This window comes from Canis lupus, chromosome 28, assembly GCF_048164855.1.
Source record: "Canis lupus baileyi chromosome 28, mCanLup2.hap1, whole genome shotgun sequence".
NCBI classification, from domain to species: Eukaryota; Metazoa; Chordata; class Mammalia; order Carnivora; family Canidae; genus Canis; species Canis lupus.
Genome location: NC_132865.1, coordinates 24,339,878 through 24,361,618, shown reverse-complemented (window position 1 = coordinate 24,361,618; position 21,741 = coordinate 24,339,878). Strand labels below are relative to the sequence as shown.

The window sequence follows — 21,741 nt, the reverse complement described above, 5'->3', positions numbered from 1 at the left end:
TGAGTTAAGAACAATAGTTTCCCTACAAAAGTCTATGTCAGTTAAGCACAACAAATTTGGCTCCTGCCTGTCTTTATTGATATCCTTTCTCACTCCTGTTAGGCATAGTATTTTGTAGAGGAAAATAGCAGTAGCAAAACACCATGTGAGTTTTGTGGAAGCACTTGGGTCATGTAGGCAAGACCTAACTTGATCTCAAGTAGAATTTTCATTTCTGTTGTCAAATGTGGCATGTTACTTTTTAATTGGTGGTTGATAGTTTTCAATTGTTAACCCAAGTTGCCAGCCAGTCTTCCATCCAAAGATCAATACATATATCACCAGTTATTATTTGGAACTCTGTAATAATAATGAAATAAAATAGTTTTGTATTGCTTTCTGTATGTCCAGTTAATCACACTTGTTACTTCATTTTTGGTTCTGTGCATTATGAAGAAGGTTTTATTGCCCCCCCTTTTACTGATGAGGAAACTACAGTTCAAAGAGTTAAGTAACTTTCCCAAAGTCACACCCAGAATCAGACCCAGACCTGGAGATTTGTCTCATCTTAAGCCAAACCTTGTACAGTGCCATGGGACCACTGTCTTACCTTTAGTTTCCCAGCTCAATGAATTACCCTGTTCCAACAAGTGTGTTTCTACCTACCAAGGAGAGATAAATAGAAATAGAGAAGATTTCTCTTTCAAAACATTTTGACAGCTGTCAGGATCTCACTGAATATAAATTTCTCTCCATTGGTATTTAGCCTTATTTTTAAAAAGATTAATGAAACATAAACCTTATGTCATCAGGGCGTGTCAGGGATCTTAGGGACTTGGGGGGAACTATTAACATACATAAAAGGGGGGAAATGACCTTTATTGAAATAAGATTATTTGAGAATAATGTTTTGAAATAGAAAAAAACTAGGAATTAGTGGAAACTAAAATTACATTTCACCCAGAAGATCTATTTCTGGTTTGAATTGTTGATAAAAGTGACCACAGTGGGAATGGCTCACACACATAAGAGCAACACTTACTCATTTGAGTTTTCCCATAATTGTTCAGGATATTAAAAACTTACTTTGAATGTTTACTACAAATTCAAAACACTGTAGGTTTTTATGTTTTGGATTGCATACATTTTTTATTCATTATAATCTTTTATTAAATTTGGGTGAGTACAAAACAGTTAAGTTATGAAAAAATACTTAAAAATTCACAATTCTTTAGTTAATAATTATTTATTTATATTTTTATATTTTAAAGATTTTATTTTATTTGTCCTTGAGAGACAAGGAGAGAGAGAGAGGCAGAGACACAGGCAGAGAGAGAACCAGGCTCCATGCAGGAGCCTGATGTGGGACTTGATCCCGAGACTCCAGGATCACGCCCTGGGCCGAAGCTAGATGCTTAACTGCTGAGCCACTCAGGCATACCAGTTAATAGTAATTTAAAAGAATTATCAGTTTAAAGCTGTCAGAAGAAATAGAACAATATCATAGGGATACTTGTGAGTGAAATTTCTTCTAAGAGTATGACATTGAGGTTATGGGACAGGTATTCGTTTACTGAATGTCTATTAATATGGAAAGTGGGTTCAATTTTTGGATTAATTGAAACTATTTGAATCTGTTTTTGTAGTCCTTGAAAAAAGTGAATTCAAAGATGAACCCCTACTTTTCCGTTTTTTTTCGGATGAGGAAATGGAAGGATCAAATATGAAGCATCGTCTAATGAAACATGATTTAAAAGTTGTGGAAAATGTTATAGCCAAATCATTATTGGTAAGCTTATTAACATGTATAAGTTTTCTTCCTTTATTCTGTTTGATTTGTACCTTTTTTCATAGTACCTTTATTAATAATGTTAATATTTTGCATTTCAGATTAAATCCAATGAAGGCAGCTATGGTTTTGGGTTAGAAGACAAAAATAAAGTTCCAATAATAAAGTTGGTAGAAAAGGGCTCTAATGCTGAGGTAATGTAAAGTAGCATTTTTATTTAAATTTCTTGTCAATGACATACAAATATAAAAGTTCTAAACAAATTGAAATTAGCTTATAAGTGTCTTTATTAAAAATAGTGTTTCTTGGGCAGCCCCCGTGGCGCAGCGGTTTGGCGCCGCCTGCAGCCTGGGGTGTGATCCTGGAGACCCGGGATCGAGTCCCACATCAGGCTCCCTGCATGGAGCCTGCTTCTCCCTCTGTCTGTGTCTCTGCCTCTCTCTCTCTCTCTCTCTGTGTCTATGAATAAATAAATAAAACCTTTAAAAAAATAGTGTTTCTGAATAATCTTACTCTGAGTTTCTACCAGATATTGGGATTTGTGACAGAGTCCATGTACTCAAAGATAGTTGAAAGGAAGTATTGTAAAGATTGATAGTTGTGAACTCTTGACCTCCTGGGAAGTCACATGGCTTATCCCTTGTCCCTGGGACTTCCCTGTTCATCAGTGATTGGGGGAACCCTATGGAGACTGCATTCAGTGAGACACTATTATGTATGTCAGATAACTGTTCCATTAAATCAAGGGCTATGTCTTTTATTTTCCTATCACTTTTGATTGTCCTAAAAATATATATATATATAACTTTCACCAGTAAAGCACATGTTTTAACTTATTTTCTCATTAGGTTAATGGCAATTGATGTTCTCTCACGTCATCAGCCTTTAAAAAATGAATCTCCTGATCATTCATTGAGAATTATTTATTTAGTACCTATTATATACCAGGCAGTGTTCTAGGCTCTGGGAATACAACAGTGAACAAGAGACAAAATCTCCTGCTCTCACGGAACCTATTGGGATTGTTATATCCCACACATATCAGATTTAAAATGGTCTCACCTTGCTGTCTGGCTTGTAAAAATGCCTTAATCCTCAACCAAACTTCTAAATATATAAATCTTAACTAGAGAATGTGAGAATGAATGAAGCATGGCTTTTAACTTCGAATCTATTTAAGGTTGCCATCCATCCTCCTATCTGCTATTGCCCAAGGCCTTCATCTTTTACCAAAACACAAGCTCATGCAAGACAATGTTAGGTAGAGCACACTCATTCCAATTGAAATAACTCTGGTCAACTCATACTTTGTTAGTGGGCTGGACCAAGAAGGGACTATTTTTAGTAATTTTCTGCAAGAAGGAAATGTTTCTCTCAGACATTTTCTGTGGGTGTTCTTAGGGGACAGTTTCATCTGACTATGCCACTGATTAAATGCACTCTCTCAGGTTTTCATCATTTCTCTGGTAACCAAAACAGCATGTAGTTCGGAGTCAGTGGAATTGGTTAAGAATGGCGGCCTGGTTGGCATGGAGAGATGATGTCTTCTTTTATCTTTTCAGCCTCTGCCAATCTGTGCTTTCTGGAGCTCTTTTCCTGGGGTTCCAGGCCATTCCTCTCTCCTGCCCTGAAGATATCTATGCTGTGTCATGCTAGCAATACGTATTCAGCTGTCATTGATGGCTATATAGAGGTTGAACCTCTCTGAGTTAATTGGACATAAATGGAAAACAAAGTAAAAGAAAATTACCCTGGGGTTTGACTGTAGCTTAAAGGATGAAATAAGAAAAAGAACTATAAGGTACAAAAGAAAGAGGGTCACAGGAGGAGTACAAAATTAAGTCATAAAAGAAGGGGCAGGGAATTTCAGTACAAATGGGTGATCAAATTTAAAACTAGGTCAAAGAGAATAACTGTGTTATCTCCCCCACAGTTCTGTTGTGTGAAATTGTATAAAAAAAACATTGCAGATGTGTTAAAATGTCAAAAATCTGCAAGTTCTAGGTCTTTTCAGCTTCTAATTCTGTGAAATAGATTCCTTATTAAAATATAATTTGATTTTTTTTTCTATTTCTCTCTTAGATGGCTGGCATGGAAGTTGGGAAAAAGATTTTTGCTATTAATGGTGACCTAGTTTTTATGAGACCTTTCAATGAAGTGGATTGCTTCCTGAAATCATGCTTAAACAGCAGAAAACCTCTAAGAGTTCTTGTGAGCACAAAGCCAAGGGAGTAAGTTGCATGATTTATGTGGGATTTAAAAAAAATTATACATAGGTGAATAAAATAGAAAAGTTAACTAAGTACATGTCTAGAATTAAGTATCTCATTGCTTGAGACATTTAAACCTCACCAAGATCACTAATACTGGTCTTTAAATGATAGGAAAAACTGCATCACTTATGATACTAATGCTTGCTACTCAAATCAGGTAGTTTCAGTAGAACTAATACTGTTTTTGCTGCCCATATTTTCTGGTCTAGGTTGGATTGAGTTTGATTAGAAGTGAAGAAAACTAGGAGAACACTTTATATTAAGAACTGCATTCACCATGTTCAGCTCTAAGAATTTCAGGTCTATAAGTTAGTTAGATATTAGGTTTGTAATTAAATGCTTATAAGAAATGGGAGCACAGCTAGGTGAAATACACTCACATGCTTGCTTGTACTTAGTGACATGTCCATTCTGTTAAAAAAAAAGTCTATCTACCTACCTACCTATGATTAGGAAAAAACCCTCATGTTTATTATAGCAAATTTAGAGAGTATAGATTTTTCTAAACAAAGATGTGTTTCTTATAATCATATCAGGCATTATTATCTTTTTGAAATTCAGTAATAGTTGATTTTTCTAAGTACTGATGCAGATTTACACAACCGTGTATTTATAAAATGGGATCATGCATTATAATCTGTTTTTTTTAATTAATAAGATATTATGGATATCCTTGGAAGACGTTGGTTTTTCTTCTGCAAATCATGATAGTCTAGTGTTCCCATATCATGTTTCCATGATTTGTTTAATCAATTAATTAATCAATATGATGAATAGAAAGCACTTAGCATAATGTCTTAATGTAGTATGATTATATTAAAATTACTGTCTAAAATTTAATTATGTCACTTATTCATAGTAATAAGCAACTAAGCCTCTGTATTCATTTTAAGGTAAATGAAGGTTACCACTTAAAAAACAAAAGGTTTAGTTTAACTACTTATGAAAATATTCTTACTATCTATAGAATACAATGCTTCCCTGCTTTAATATATATATTCATCAGTAACTGGGTGCACTCTTTATCTTAGGAATTGAAATGCAATGTAATGAGCTAGAATATATGTGCTGCTGAAGCGAGCATGCAATGTAATGAGCTAGATTCTTCAGCATTAAGTCATCAAGGTCGATGGTAAAACTTACCAAGGAAAGAGTGAGTGTGACTCATTAAAATTACTCATTTAGGAAAACTTTGGGCTGGAGGGCAGAGAATAACCATAACAATGTCTTCTCTCTCAACCTAATTTTGATCTATTACTCCCTCTTTATCCAGTCCTGTCCAGGGTAAACTCACCTTAGTTGCCTACCTCCGGACCCTTTGAGGACACTTAAAAGGAAAAGAGCAGACTGGAAAGGAATAAGAGAATAATAGTCCAAAGCATCCTTAGTAAACATAAAGGGCCTCCCCATGGCCCTATTGCTCCCTGATTTAACTCTGTAACTACTGATTGACTGATCATAGACATGTAAACAGCTGGATCACTCTGAAGTCCTCAACTTTAAGATTAAATAGATAGGGGCAAATCTTCAGTTCTAGAACTAATTGCTTGATGAGCAGCATTAGAACCTGTGTCTTCCTACTCTGTGCTTATTGCACAGTATCTGGAACCCAATATTTCTGGTCCAGGTTCAAGCTTCTCTTCCACCACTTGCTTGCTAATTATGTTGCTTCAACATCTTCATCCATAAAAAAATGAAGCTGATAAGACTGTCTATGTCATGGAGCTGCTGAGAACATTAAATAAATTTAGGTTTGTAAAGAACTTAGTGACCTGTTCAGCTCATCGTGTATACTCCAGTGATGTTATCTGTGATGCATATCTCTTCTTATTTCATTTTTTTCATTGCTTCCTTATTACATCAGGAGCATATTTTATATTTCAAAACCATTTTGATTTTGAAGATAGAGTACTGATTTTATCTTTCACTTTTAACTTACTTGAAATCTGTAGCCTTTCCTTTATGTCCTTATCCTAAGGTATGATTCCTATAAATCATTCTCCCATATTTTCTTACAGTGGCCCCTTATACTTGATGTGTAGTGTCTTGTCTGGGGAGGAAAAGGCAAAAATATGAGAAATAAATACAACTGTAGTTTTCTTTTGAGCATAGCTGTATTTTACACTTGATAGCATCAAAGAATTTTTCAAAAGGCTTTGTAGCAGATTATTTAGTGCACTTACTTTCTACACGAAACGGAGTGTTCCTTTTGTATAAACTTAATTCTTCGTTTAATAGACAATATAGTAGTCCCAGCAGGGAAACATGTTTTCCAAAGATCACTTTATGAAGAGAGTCCCAGTATTATAAGCAAAATGAATCTCATGGTGTTTTGTACAAAATTTTTAAAGAAATATATAATAATCTTCTTGAAGATTAGAGTAAGGTCAGCCTTCCCTAGCAATATTAGAAGATAGAAGACCTTGCTGTGAAAGAACCAAGAGGCTGCTATGAATTCCTCACAATCCAAAAGCAACAATAACTCACCATGGCTGGAAAGCTTGAAGTTATTTCAGCAAAAGCGAACTCTAGTTCATGATAAATAGAAGCATGAGCTACTTCTATTTTTTTTGCTTCATGCTCAGAAAACATATTTATTCCTTTTTCTTTTCCTTTTCCTAGTCAGTTATTTCCCATTTTCAGGTGTCTTTTATTTATTTATTTTTGACAGACACTAGTAACAAGGTGCTATTCCAAGCAAGCAAATACAGCCTTATACACCAGATGGTATGTAATTAAGGATAAAGGAAAATTAGTTCTGTGACCTCTACTCCACCAATATGTAGATCACTTCATAGTGTATAGCCTATTCACAGTATGTAACTTAATTCATAATACTACTTTCAAGTTTCCCTAAAACAGACAATTCCCATTTCTATCACCCAATTTTGGAAAGCCTGCCTCGGTTATATTTCAGATTGCAGGATCAGCCTCTGCCATCAGGCGCAAATGCCATGTATGGCTTTCTCAAGTGTCCTAGGCACGGTGTTGCTCAAACTGATCTAGCAGCTATTTTATAAATTGTAAGTAAGTGCTGTTGTACCTAACTTCAGGCTCTGTCTAATGTGCCCTTGAAGTGCTGCTGACATTTGTTTCATGATTAATTCGTCATCTTTTGGAAAACACTTTTGTTTCTTGGGCATCTAGGGCCATCCATCAAAATTTATTGCATTGCATTCGTTTGTCTTTGCTCTGTACTACAATTTACGATAGTCATTTTTATTATTATAATGTTCAGCCTTATCTCATGTTCCCTGCTTTTCATTGTTGCTCTCTGATCTCTGGCTTCCTTCTGTGGAGTGGCTCACTTATTAGTGCCAAACTGGACATCCCTCATTGGTTTGTCATAATAGTTTCCTCAGGCTCTACTTTCCCTCATCTTGTTTTCCACATGGCTTCATTGAAAACATTTCTTTCCTTATTCAGGTTTTCCTTTTGATGTATTATTCTCTCAAAATTTCACTGAATAAATACTGAAGTTAATCACATTTTATAATTATTTTGAGGTAGTGTTTGACAGATCTGTTCTTCATAGAAGTAGCTTTTTGTTGTTGTGCTTTGATGAAATTCCCCACAGGTAGAAATGGATTAACTCTGTTTCTTTTATTATTTGTAACAAAGACATTTCACAGTGCTCTATCTTCTTTGTAACAGTAAACTAAGAAGTTGGCTCCTTAGTGGGTGGCTCTGTCTGTTAAGTGGCGGACTCTTGATTTCGGCTCAGGTTGATCTCAGGGTCCAGGGATAGAGCCTCTCGTATATCGCTGAACCCATATATCGCTGAACCCGGCAGGGAGTCTTAGGAGGATTCTCTCTCTCCCTTTGCCCCTCCCCTTGCTCCTGCTCTATCTCTTCTCTATCTCTCAAATAAATAAATACTTTTTTTTTTTTTTAATGGTAAGCTAAGGAGAGGAGCTTCCATTTTATTGAAATGCCTACATGGTTCGTAGCATGTTGTAAGGCAATGGACCAAAGATTCCTCTTTTAGTCACCAATGACACCAGGCAAAATGAGTTTTAATGTCCTCTTTCTGTGGAAACAAGCTCAGAGAAGTTAAGGAGTTTGTGCAAGTTACTCAACCATCAAGTGACTAAATGAGGATTCGGAGCTAGTTTCGTCTGATCCCAGAGCCTGTTCCTCATTCAGCGTACACCATGCAATGGCCATGCTCAGTTGAGGAAGTCTGTCATGTGTGCTGGCTGGGTGCCTTTGTGAGGGCATGCGCCCTGTTTGTCACCTGGTTTCTAACCCAGTCAGTATCTTTTACACAGTAAACCCCCCTACACATGTGACTGAAAGAGTGAATAAAGTGTAGGCATCATTGTTTTAACCAACTGTGGCATTTTAAAGTCATCTTACCCTATTTTCTAACTGATTTTAGGACTGTGAAAATCCCAGATTCAGCTGAAGGACTTGGATTCCAGATCCGAGGATATGGCCCATCAGTTGTACATGCAGTAGGAAGAGGTGAGAAATTCGTTCCACGTGGCAAACAGCTTTTCAGCATGTTTGGATATTGCTGGCTGATGGAGAATATGTTCAAAATGCACATGATCATGTTGTCATGATTTTTCTCAATCATATTTTTACTTTATTAGGTCAGTGGCAGTATATTCCTAAAAAAATATTTTAAAAAAAACCTTAGGGGATCCCTGGGTGGTGCAGCGGTTTAGTGCCTGCCTTTGGCCCCGGGCGCGATCCTGGAGACCCGGGATCGAGTCCCACGTCGGGTTCCCGGTGCATGGAGCCTGCTTCTTCCTCTGCCTATGTCTCTGCCTCTCTCTCTCTCTCTCTCTCTGTGACTATCATAAATAAATAAAAATTAAAAAAAATAAAAAAAATAAAAAAATAAAAAAACCCTTAAAATTATAAGGCATATTTATCACTGTTAAAAACTGATGATGTGGATGGAACTAGAGGGTGTTATGCTAAGTGAAATAAATCAGTCAGAGAAAGACAAGGTACCTTATGATTTCACTCGTATGTGGAATTTAAGAAACAAAAGAGATGAACATAGGCAAAGGGAATACTCTGGTTTCTCTTCAGATTGCATAAATCTTTTGCCTTTTACATAGGCAAAGGGAAGGAAAAATAAATAAGATGAAAATAGAAAAGGAGACAAACCATAAGAGACTCCTAACTCTAGGAAACAAATTGAGGGTTGCCAGAGGGGAGTGGGGTAGGTAGGGGATGGGGTAACGGTGATGGGTATTAAGGAGGGCATGTGATGTGATGAGCACTGGGTGTTATATGCAACTGATGAATCACTCAGTTCTACCTCTCAAATAATATGCTATATATTAATTAAATTGGATTTAAATAAAAATTAAAAAACAAAACTGATGAGAGAATGATGCCTCCCAATCACACTTTTCTGCATGTTTTCATGCAGTTGTTCATTTGTATTTTCCTCTGGTGGCAAATAACTATATTTTTGTCAGTAACTCAAAGATGTAGGTTTTCAGGCTTAAGAATGATCTGTGTGTTTTATAACCGGTTTCTATATGATTACTTCAAGTATTTATATAAATGAAGCATTTCATAAGCTATAAAATGCATTTTAAATTAAATAATAACTTACATTTATGTTTTATTCTTTTTTTGTTTGATAGGTAAATAAAAATAAACCATTGATATCTCTTGTTATATGTATTTTAAATTTTGTATTATACTAACACTAGAAATGATTTAAGGAAATGACTGTTAGATTCCACATAGTATATAGCTTGCTGCTATAGAAAGAAATGTCACTATAAGCAAAGAGGCCATGCATTTATCTTAACAAGAGACATACATGATTCTCATTCTGAGAAAACATAAAATGTAAAGCATCTTAATATGATCACCCAGATATTAGACTGAAAAATTTTGAGAAGGTATTGCTATCAGAATCAAATGTATCAAGCACATACTAGCTAGACTTGTATTAGATTATAAAATTGCCTGTATTAGTGTATATGTGACAAAAATGAATCTTATTTCAAAAACTTGTCTTTTCACTGAGATGTTTAAAACATATAGACTAATAGACATTCAAAACCTTTCCAATAACTCAATAGTATAAAACTGAAATGGGATATATTTCATACTGCAAGGGGATAGTTGGTACATCAAAGATCTTCATTTTCACTAAACAAAAAAGTGAGTCACATTATCTGTACTGTAAAATCACTGAAAACCTGAGTGAATCCAGTTGTGCCTCTGTCCTTATTACAATGTCTTTCAAAGAGCGGGGTTCTGGGCCTTTACTTCTGAAGACTAAAAGACAGAAATGCTCATGTGCTTTTCCTTTCAGATATATACTAAATGAAAAGATATTATTCTGTGGTTTCTTTTTGCACTGTAATTTTGCTGTAAGAAAGGAAAACTTTTCATTTTTTCTTCTTCAGCCCTCTCCTATGGCCATACACTAGAGTATATCTATATCTGAAATTTCACCTTTGGAATCTAAAACTCCAATATGCCAATTTCTTACTGCAATCACATCACTTTGATATTCTCAGCTTGTGGGGGTTCTTTTGTTTTGTATTTTGTTTTGTTTTTTTTTTTAATTCATTTGGGACCTCCAGCCTCTGGATTCTTCTCTGTTTCTCCTGGTTAGTTATACACCTGAAGACCCCCTTCCTTAGCCAGCTTTATCTCCAGAGTAGGTCCCCTGTCATCCTTGCCAGCATTACTAGGATCCTCGTCATTATTCTTCGGGTGTACCCTGTCATTTCTTTTTAGTCTTGGATCAACTTAACCATCTCTTTTGGTTTTTCTCCTGAGTACCTGGGAAAACAACTATCATGGATGTAGAATTAGTGTCATCCCAGTTCACCATCCTTTTACTGGGCCTGCCTAATGACTCAGCAATCTTTTCAAGTCTCTCATCATCTCCTTCTTTTTCTCCTCATTCCTCCTGTATCCCAAGATGAACTTCCTTTTTCACAGAAAAATCCAGGGTCGGTATGAAACCCTCAGAGTCCCACACCTTTTTCTGCATACCCGCACGTTTCACTGGCTCTTACACCTTCACTAGCTTTCTCCCACCCTAGAGGAAGAGGTCTTTTTACCCCATTTTTAGAGTTCAAGGTGAATAGGTGTTCTAGATCCCATCCCTTCGGATACCTTCTCTGGAGTGTTACACTGTCAGATATCCCTCTTCCAGAATTTCGGCCTTTTCTCTTCATTGGATTAATATAGTACAGGCTGTGAACATGCTTAATTCTTTCCCACTAAAATAAACAAAGAAGCAAAATGATCTCAAAGTAGAACAGCAAACACGGAACCTTTTCCTCTTGCTGTTTTCCCATCTAGATCCTTGCTACTTAAAATAGGATCCATAGACCTATAGCATTGTCATTGCCTGGGGACTGGTTAGAAATGGAGAATCTTAGGACCCACGCAGGATGTGCGGAGTCAGAGCCTACATTTTAACAAGATCCTCGGATGATTTGTATGTACATCCAAAATTGATAAGCTCAGCTCTAGAATAATATGCTGATAAACTTTATTTTGTCATGACCAAACTTCCTGAAATTCTGGTCTGTATCTTTAGCTGCCCTTCTTCACTTCCTATTTGAGTTTTAGCCCAGTGCTATAGACATCTCTCCCTATCTTCCACCCATGTCTCCAGTCTGTCTTATAAGATTTATCATGGACTTGACTGAAAAGTACTGTTTGGACATCAATAGCATTTGTATTAATTGAGCTTTCGTGGTATTTGTTTGAACTGACTACTCCTGTTTGCTGGAAAGGTTCATCTCTTGATTTCTGAGATGGCACTTTTCAAATTTTTCTCCTACCCCTTCAGCTCCCTTCATCTATCATCCCCATAACTGTTGGCTCCTGCCTGTCTTCTCTGCCTTCTTGTTCTCTGTAAGAAATCTCATTGATCTTCTTGCTGGAGATATTTAAATCTCTACCTCCTGCTCAGATCTCTTTCCTGGGTTCTATAGTCTAGATCTAATTATTTATTAAACATCTCCACTAAATGCCCTGTTGGCACCTTAAAAACTCAGTATTTAAAAAAAAATTTTAAAAATAAAATAAATAAAAAAATAAAATAAATAAAATAAAAAATAAAAAAATAAAAAAAAACCCCAAACTCAGTATTTTCCCCAATTGAACTTTCCATCTATACTCTGAACTTGCTTCACCTTCTGTATTTTCTTTATTAAAATGACTGTCTACTCAGCCACTGAGTCCAAAGGCAGAGGAGTAATCCTGAGGACTGTAGCCTCTTCACAAAACTCTGTCATCAAACATCAGATACTTGATCTCATTCTATCTTTTATAACAAATGCTGCTTTAGTCCTAGTCCAGAAAATTGTAGTAGATGCTTGTTGTGATTTTGATTTTTGACTTAAACTCTGGCGATCCATCCTCTGTTTTGGGGGGTCATGTCACTTGTCTGCTTAAAATTCTTAAATGATTTTCCTCATGCATATATAGTAAGGTCCAGGCTGTTAGGACTTCACATAGAGTATTCAAGGACTTCACAACCTGGCTCTGCTTGGCTCTCCAGAGTCTTCACCATCACTCTCATTTTAAGCTCATACTAAGTGCTCATGTGCTTCCAAATGTCCAGGTTATTTCTTTTTTTTTTTTTTAATTTATTTTTTATTGGTGTTCAATTTACTAACATACAGAATAACACCCAGTGCCCGTCACCCATTCACTCCCACCCCCCGCCCTCCTCCCCTTCTACCACCCCTAGTTCGTTTCCCAGAGTTAGCAGTCTTTACGTTCTGTCTCCCTTTCTGATATTGCCCACACATTTCTTCTCCCTTCTCTTATATTCCCTTTGACTATTATTTATATTCCCCAAATGAATGAGAACATATAATGTTTGTCCTTCTCCGACTGACTTACTTCACTCAGCATAATACCCTCCAGTTCCATCCACGTTGAAGCAAATGGTGGGTATTTGTCGTTTCTAATGGCTGAGTAATATTCCATTGTATACATAAACCACATCTTCTTTATCCATTCATCTTTCGTTGGACACCGAGGCTCCTTCCACAGTTTGGCTATCGTGGCCATTGCTGCTATAAACATCGGGGTGCAGGTGTCCCGGCGTTTCATTGCATTTGTATCTGTGGGGTAAATCCCCAACAGTGCAATTGCTGGGTCGTAGGGCAGGTCTATTTTTAACTGTTTGAGGAACCTCCACACAGTTTTCCAGAGTGGCTGCACCAGTTCACATTCCCACCAACAGTGTAAGAGGGTTCCCTTTTCTCCGCATCCTCTCCAACATTTGTTGTTTCCTGCCTTGTTAATTTTCCCCATTCTCACTGGTGTGAGGTGGTATCTCATTGTGGTTTTGATTTGTATTTCCCTGATGGCAAGTGATGCAGAACATTTTCTCATATGCATGTTGGCCATGTCTATGTCTTCCTCTGTGAGATTTCTGTTCATGTCTTTTGCCCATTTCATGATTGGATTGTTTGTTTCTTTGGTGTTGAGTTTAATAAGTTCTTTATAGATCTTGGAAACTAGCCCTTTATCTGATATGTCATTTGCAAATATCTTCTCCCATTCTGTAGGTTGTCTTTGAGTTTTGTTGACTGTATCCTTTGCTGTGCAAAAGCTTCTTATCTTGATGAAGTCCCAATAGTTCATTTTTGCTTTTGTTTCTTTTGCCTTCGTGGATGTATCTTGCAAGAAGTTACTATGGCCGAGTTCAAAAAGGGTGTTGCCTGTGTTCTTCTCTAGGATTTTGATGGAATCTTGTCTCACATTTAGATCTTTCATCCATTTTGAGTTTATCTTTGTGTATGGTGAAAGAGAGTGGTCTAGTTTCATTCTTCTGCATGTGGATGTCCAATTTTCCCAGCACCATTTATTGAAGAGACTGTCTTTCTTCCAATGGATAGTCTTTCCTCCTTTATCGAATATTAGTTGCCCATAAAGTTCAGGGTCCACTTCTGGATTCTCTATTCTGTTCCACTGATCTATGTGTCTGTTTTTGTGCCAGTACCACACTGTCTTGATGACCACAGCTTTGTAGTACAACCTGAAATCTGGCATTGTGATGCCCCCAGATATGGTTTTCTTTTTTAAAATTCCCCTGGCTATTCGGGGTCTTTTCTGATTCCACACAAATCTTAAAATAATTTGTTCTAACTCTCTGAAGAAAGTCCATGGTATTTTGATAGGGATTGCATTAAACGTGTATATTGCCCTGGGTAACATTGACATTTTCACAATATTAATTCTGCCAATCCATGAGCATGGAATATTTTTCCATCTCTTTGTGTCTTCCTCAATTTCTTTCAGAAGTGTTCTATAGTTTTGAGGGTATAGATCCTTTACATCTTTGGTTAGGTTTATTCCTAGGTATCTTATGCTTTTGGGTGCAATTGTAAATGGGATTGACTCCTTAATTTCTCTTTCTTCAGTCTCATTGTTAGTGTATAGAAATGCCACTGACTTCTGGGCATTGATTTTGTATCCTGCCACGCTACCGAATTGTTGTATGAGTTCTAGCAATCTTGGGGTGGAGACTTTTGGGTTTTCTATGTAGAGTATCATGTCATCGGCGAAGAGGGAGAGTTTGACTTCTTCTTTGCCAATTTGAATGCCTTTAATGTCTTTTTGTTGTCTGATTGCTGAGGCTAGGACTTCCAGTACTATGTTGAACAGCAGTGTTGAGAGTGGACATCCCTGTCTTGTTCCTGATCTTAGGGGAAAGGCTCCTAGTGCTTCCCCATTGAGAATGATATTTGCTGTGGGCTTTTCATAGATGGCTTTTAAGATGTCGAGGAATGTTCCCTCTATCCCTACACTCTGAAGAGTTTTGATCAGGAACGGATGCTGTATTTTGTCAAATGCTTTCTCTGCATCCAATGAGAGGATCATATGGTTCTTGGTTTTTCTCTTGCTGATATGATGAATCACATTGATTGTTTTACGGGTGTTGAACCAGCCTTGTGTCCCAGGGATAAATCCTACTTGGTCATGGTGGATAATTTTCTTAATGTACTGTTGGATCCTATTGGCCAGTATCTTGTTGAGAATTTTTGCATCCATGTTCATCAGGGATATTGGTCTGTAATTCTCCTTTTTGGTGGGGTCTTTGTCTGGCTTTGGAATTAAGGTGATGCTGGCTTCATAGAACGAATTTGGAAGTACTCCATCTCTTTCTATCTTTCCAAACAGCTTTAGGAGAATAGGTATGATTTCTTCTTTAAACGTTTGATAAAATTCCCCTGGGAAGCCATCTGGCCCTGGACTCTTGTGTCTTGGGAGGTTTTTGATGACTGCTTCAATTTCCTCCCTGGTTATTGGCCTGTTCAGGTTTTCTATTTCTTCCTGTTCCAGTTTTGGTAGTTTGTGGCTTTCCAGGAATGCGTCCATTTCTTCTAGATTGCCTAATTTATTGGCGTATAGCTGTTCATAATATGTTTTTAAAATCGTTTGTATTTCCTTGGTGTTGGTAGTGATCTCTCCTTTCTCATTCATGATTTTATTAATTTGAGTCTTCTCTCTCTTCTTTTTAATAAGGCTGGCTAATGGTTTATCTATCTTATTAATTCTTTCAAAGAACCAACTCCTGGTTCTGTTGATCTGTTCCACAGTTCTTCTGATCTCGATTTCGTTGAGTTCTGCTCGAATCTTTATTAACTCCCTTCTTCTCTTGGGTGTAGGATCTATTTGCTGTTTTTTCTCTAGCTCCTTTATGTGTAAGGTTAGCTTTTGTATTTGAGTTCTTTCCAGTTTTTGAATGGATGCTTGTATTGCGATGTATTTCCCCCTTAGGACTGCTTTTGCTGCATCCCAAAGATTTTGAATGGTTGTATCTTCATTCTCATTAGTTTCCATGAATCTTTTTAATTCTTCCTTAATTTCCTGGTTGACCCTTTTATCTTTTAGCAGGATGGTCCTTAACCTCCACGTGTTTGAGGTCCTTCCAAACTTTTTGTTGTGATTTAGTTCTAATTTCAAGGCATTATGGTCCGAGAATATGCAGGGGACAATCCCAATCTTTTGGTATCGGTTCAGACCCGATTTGTGTCCCAATATGTGGTCTATTCTGGAGAAAGTTCCATGTGCACTTGAGAAGAATGTGTATTCAGTTGAGTTTGGATGTAAAGTTCTGTAGATATCTGTGAAATCCATCTGGTCCAGTGTATCATTTAAAGCTCTCGTTTCTTTGGAGATGTTGTGCTTAGAAGACCTATCGAGTATAGAAAGAGCTAGATTGAAGTCACCAAGTATAAGTGTATTATTATCTAAGTATTTCTTCACTTTGGTTAATAATTGATTTATATATTTGGCAGCTCCCACATTCGGAGCATATATATTGAGGATTGTTAAGTCCTCTTGTTGAATAGATCCTTTAAGTATGATATAGTGTCCCTCTTCATCTCTCACTACAGTCTTTGGGGTAAATTTTAGTTTATCTGATATAAGGATGGCTACCCCTGCTTTCTTTTGAGGACCATTCGAATGGTAAATGGTTCTCCAACCTTTTATTTTCAGGCTGTAGGTGTCCTTCTGTCTAAAATGAGTCTCTTGTAGACAGCAAATAGATGGGTCCTGCTTTTTTATCCAGTCTGAAACCCTGCGCCTTTTGATGGGGTCATTAAGCCCGTTCACATTCAGAGTTACTATTGAGAGATATGAGTTTAGTGTCATCATGATATCTATTCAGTCTTTGTTTTTGTGGACTGTTCCACTGAACTTCTTCTTAAAGGGGAATTTTAAGAGTCCCCCTTAAAATTTCTTGCAGAGCTGGTTTGGAGGTCACATATTCTTTTAGTTGCTGCCTGTCTTGGAAGCTCTTTATCTCTCCTTCCATTTTGAATGAGAGCCTTGCTGGATAAAGTATTCTTGGTTGCATGTTCTTCTCATTTAGGACCCTGAATATATCCTGCCAGCCCTTTCTGGCCTGCCAGGTCTCTGTGGAGAGGTCTGCTGTTACCCTAATACTCCTCCCCATAAAAGTCAGGGATTTCTTGTCTCTTGCTGCTTTAAGGATCTTCTCCTTATCTTTGGAATTTGCAAGCTTCACAATTAAATGTCGAGGTGTTGAACGGTTTTTATTGATTTTAGGGGGGGATCTCTCTATTTCCTGGATCTGAATGCCTGTTTCCCTTCCCAGATTAGGAAAGTTTTCAGCTAGAATTTGTTCAAATACATATTCTGGCCCTCTGTCCCTTTCGGCGCCCTCGGGAACCCCAATTAAACGTAGGTTTTTCTTCCTCAGGCTGTCGTTTATTTCCCTTAATCTATCCTCATGGTCTTTTAATTGTCTGTCTCTTTTTTCCTCAGTTTCCCTCTTTGCTATCAACTTGTCTTCTATGTCACTCACTCGTTCTTCCACCTCGTTAACCCTCGTCGTTAGGACTTCTAGTTTGGATTGCATCTCATTCAATTGATTTTTAATTTCTGCCTGATTAGCTCTAAATTCTGCAGTCATGAAGTCTCTTGAGTCCTTTATACTTTTTTCTAGAGCCACCAGTAGCTGTATAATAGTGCTTCTGAATTGGCTTTCTGACATTGAATTGTAATCCAGATTTTGTAACTCTGTGGGAGAGAGGACTGTTTCTGATTCTTTCTTTTGAGGTGAGGTTTTCCTTCTAGTCATTTTGCTCAGTGCAGAGTGGCCAAAAGCAAGTTGTATTGGGAAAAAGAGAGAAAGAGAGGAGAGAAAGAAGGAAAGAAAAGAGAAAGAGAAAAAAAAGGGAAGAGAAAAAAAAACGAAAGAAAAAAAAAAGAAGAAAAAGAGAAAGAAAAAGAAAGGAGAAAAAAAAAGGGGGGGGGGTGGGGGAAGGAAACAAATCAAAAAGCAAAACAAAACAAACAAAAAAAAAGAACCACCGGGGAGTATCTTCTGATTCTGTGTTCTTTAAGTCCCTTGGCTTCTCCTGGAAGTTGTCCGTCTAGCTGGTGTTCTGGGGGAGGGGCCTGTTGTGCTGATTTTCAGGTGTTAGCAGTTGGGGGAGCTGCTGTGCCCCTGCCTGGTGCAGGGCTCAGTGGGGGTTGTTTACCCCGTGAGGCCGCAGGAGGAACAGCCCCAGTGGCGGGGCAGCTCTGGAAACCTGGATTCAGCCCCCGCAGGAACTCCGGAGCTCTCCGTCTGCAGGGCCTGGAGGCTCCGGGGCGGGGCCGCTGATCTGCTCAGCTGGGGCAGGAGCGTCCTCGCTGTCCTGGGCCCTCCCGGCCTCTGCCTGTCCCGGGGGAGGCGGGATCCTGGGCTGTGTCCCGGCGCCCTGTGCTCCGGAGCCTGCGCTGGTGGATTCGCGCTCCCGCCCCGCAGCCCCCTCCGCGGAGCCGCCGCCCGAGCCCCCGCGAGCTGCTCCTGGAACCGCGCAGCCCCCTCTGCACGGAGCCTCTTCCTCTGCCGGAGCCTCTTCCTCTGCCCGAGCCTCTCCGAGCTGCTCCCGGGGCCGCGCATCCCCCTCCGCGGAGCCGCCCCCGAGCCCCTCCGAGCTGCTCCGGGTCCCCCGTGCGCGCTGCAGCCCTTAGGGAGCTCGGCGCACTCTCCTGGGCGCGCAGGTGCCTGTTAGTGTCCCCGGGAGCCCGAGGCATCCCCGCCCTCCTGGGTCCTGCTCCAACTCCCCGCGAGCCCCTTTCCCCCGGGAAGGTCGGTGCAGCTCCTGCTCCTCCGGGACGGGGCTCTCCTGTCCTGGGGACACTCGCCCCGGCCTCAGCCCGGCTCCTCGCGGGGCCCCTCCCCCTTGGAGGCCTTTGTTCCTTTATGTCTTTTTCCCGGTCTTCCTACCTTGATAGAAGCGCGGACTCTTCTCACTGTTGCATTCCAGCTGGTCTCTCTTTAAATCTCAGGCCGAATTCATAGATTTTCAGGATAATTTGAAGGTTTTCTAGGTAGTTTGGTGGAGACAGGTGATTTGGGGACCCTGCTCTTCCGCCATCTTGCTCCTCCTCCGCATCCTGTTCTGTCCAGGTTATTTCTTGATTCAGTTTCTTTTTTTAGGCTATTCTTTCTATAGGGAGCATCCCTTTTCCCTCCAAGACCTGCTTCAATCCAGAAAAATCACTTAGTATTTCTAGGAGTGAATTTTAGTGAGAAAAAAAAAATACATACTGTCTTCTTGAATATAAATTATGTTGTCTAAAATGTTTGATAATTCCTTCATTGGAGAAATTGCTTACAAAAGAAGGCTCTTCTAACATAAGTTTTATAATCACTTATAATAATTATATTCATTGTATTTATTAATGGTGCTATGTAAATGTTGATGTGCTCAGAATATCAAATAATAATGACTGAAAGTTTCTGAAAATCTTAACTCCCTGATAGAATATGCCACTTGCGTATTTAAGTCTTCATCTGTGCAAATAAATGATTGACCATTGATGTTATCTGATTAGTTTTATTCTCTACCAATTCTGTGGTTCCTGACCCTTTTTAGATATCCTGAACACTTATTTTACTTAGCAAATCCAGTCTATTTGTAGTTGCTAGTTGACTTGATTTTTTTCCCTAAGAATTTCTTATAACTGCATTTTAAAACATGAAAGTTATTATAGAATTGGTGAATCATTATATTGTACACCTGAAACTAATACAATGCTGTATGTTAATTATAATTGAATTTAAAAAATAAAAAGAAATAAAACTGAAATTTCCAGTAACAAATGTTCTTAAATGTTACTAAGAAAAGCCAATTAAAGTGAATACTATTTTAATATTTAGAGATTTTTATAGACTAAAGAAAGATAAATAAGACATAATTTCTGGCTTTCCATTTTGCCATTATATACGCATATGTAGAAAATTAAGACTGACTAGACATTTGAGAGGGGGAATATCTGACTAACATGTTAAAGGTCACTTTACAATAATCCTTCAAACTAACTCTCAGGGAGATGTGAGAATATTTTGTTAATCACAGTTTGAGTGGCCAGATGAAAAGTAGAAAAATTTTGAGAGGGCATTGCTATCAGAACTAAATTTATCAAGAGCATACTAGCCAGATCTCTGTTATACTTAAAAATTACTTTCCTTGTTGTATATGTGATAAAAATGAATGTCATTCCTCAAATTTTTGGCAATTTTCCTATTTGTATTTGAAGGAACTGTGGCTGCAGCAGCTGGTCTCCACCCTGGACAGTGTATTATCAAAGTAAATGGAATCAATGTCAGTAAAGAGACCCATGCCAGCGTTATTGCACATGTTACAGCCTGCAGGAAATATAGGAGACCAATGAAGGTAAACTGCCCTGCAGCTTATCTAGATCTCATTGCATACTTATGTAGAAAGCCTAGAGCACAACACAGGTTTCTGCTTCTAGGATCACATTTAAGCATGGTATAAGCTCAGCATTATGATTGTGTTATTATAATTATTATTAATTATAATTATAATTATCTATGATCAATTATGCTTAAATGATTGCAGCTTATTGTCACGATATCTTCATCTATTTAAAAAGTGCTCTGGTGGATTTTCCTTTCATTCATTTTGTGCTATGAATTTTCAGACAAGATCGGGTGCATTCAGGGTGATATGGCTGTAGACATTGTGCTATGAATTTTCAAATACCGTTTATCAAATTGAAATCCAAAGGTTTTAATTGTTTTCTTGACCTTTGTGAATGCTTTAGGATTTATAACGGTTATTATGTGTCTGTGTGGCTTTTATAGGGTCTGTGATTGAGTTTTGGATATATTTGTTTAAGTAACTGGATTTAGCTCTTAAAAGAAAATACCAAAATGTACTTGTCATTACTTAAAATTCTAAGCATTATCCTCTGACTAAATTTCAAGTGCTGTAGAAAAATAAAATTAGAGTCCTAATTTACAGGCAAAGCTTATCCCATGAAGCACAAGTGAATATTGGCCTATAAGAGAAAATTCTCTCAGATTAATCAACTAGATGTAAAAGGAACTTTAGAGGAGAGGCTTTGTATCTTTTCCTTCATCAACAGACAAGTACTCTCTTCTGGATTTGAGAATGTGTCTTTATGTCCAAACCAGAGAGACGAATGGCTATTTTCTCATAGATCAGGAAATGACATCCTGCAAAATACTGAACCTACAAGAAAATAGCTCATCAATTTTGCTTATTAATAAGGTCAAACTAGCATAGCAAATTGGAATTCATGCATAGACTCATAGGTTATTCTGGTTTATAATGGTTTAATAAATATTTATTGAACTATATTATATTATTGAATGAAATTTTTTTAAAAGACACTTCTGAAATTATCAAACCTTTCCCTTTCAGTCAGAATTTTGATAAGTAGTCCAATTGATTTGAGTTTTGTTCCTTTTCATTTTCCTTGACTGCTTTCTTAGAGAGGAGTTGGTTAGTGAAATGATTAAGAAAATCAATAAATAGGGGCGCCTGGGTGGATCAGTCGGTTAAGCGTCTGCCACAAAGCAGACTGTCCCAAAACCTAGTAGCTTAAAACAACGATTGATTATTTTTTTTCATTCTGTGAGTTGACCGAGTGTTGGTTCCTGTGAAGGGACCCGATGTGGTGGGAGTTATGCTGGGAATGCCTGGGCTCTGCAACCTCCCTCCTTGTGTTCTCTCACTCCGGAGCTCCTCTACATGGCCTCCCTTTCTAGTCTAGCAGATTTTCCTTCCTGCATGGTGTCTGCATTTTAAGAGGGGATAAAGAGATCAACTCTATTTATATCATGCTTGCTAATATCCCTTTGGGAAAACCAGATCCTGTGACCAAACCTCAGGTCAGTGTGTGAAGATGCTGCACAGAGGTGTGGATACTGGAGTGAGT

The 21,741-nt window shown here is 38.1% G+C and overlaps 1 protein-coding gene across 1 annotated transcript in view; it reads left to right on the top strand.

Annotated features, from left to right (window-relative positions):
* The window catches only part of PREX2 (phosphatidylinositol-3,4,5-trisphosphate dependent Rac exchange factor 2), a 283,911-nt gene that overhangs the window by 133,514 nt on the left and 128,656 nt on the right, over positions 1-21,741 (top strand). Inside the window, exons 16-20 of the mRNA XM_072804340.1 lie at positions 1,626-1,768; positions 1,870-1,962; positions 3,851-3,999; positions 8,423-8,508; positions 20,071-20,207. Coding sequence (XP_072660441.1) covers positions 1,626-1,768; positions 1,870-1,962; positions 3,851-3,999; positions 8,423-8,508; positions 20,071-20,207 — 608 coding nt within the window. The remainder of the gene's footprint in view (positions 1-1,625; positions 1,769-1,869; positions 1,963-3,850; positions 4,000-8,422; positions 8,509-20,070; positions 20,208-21,741) is intronic.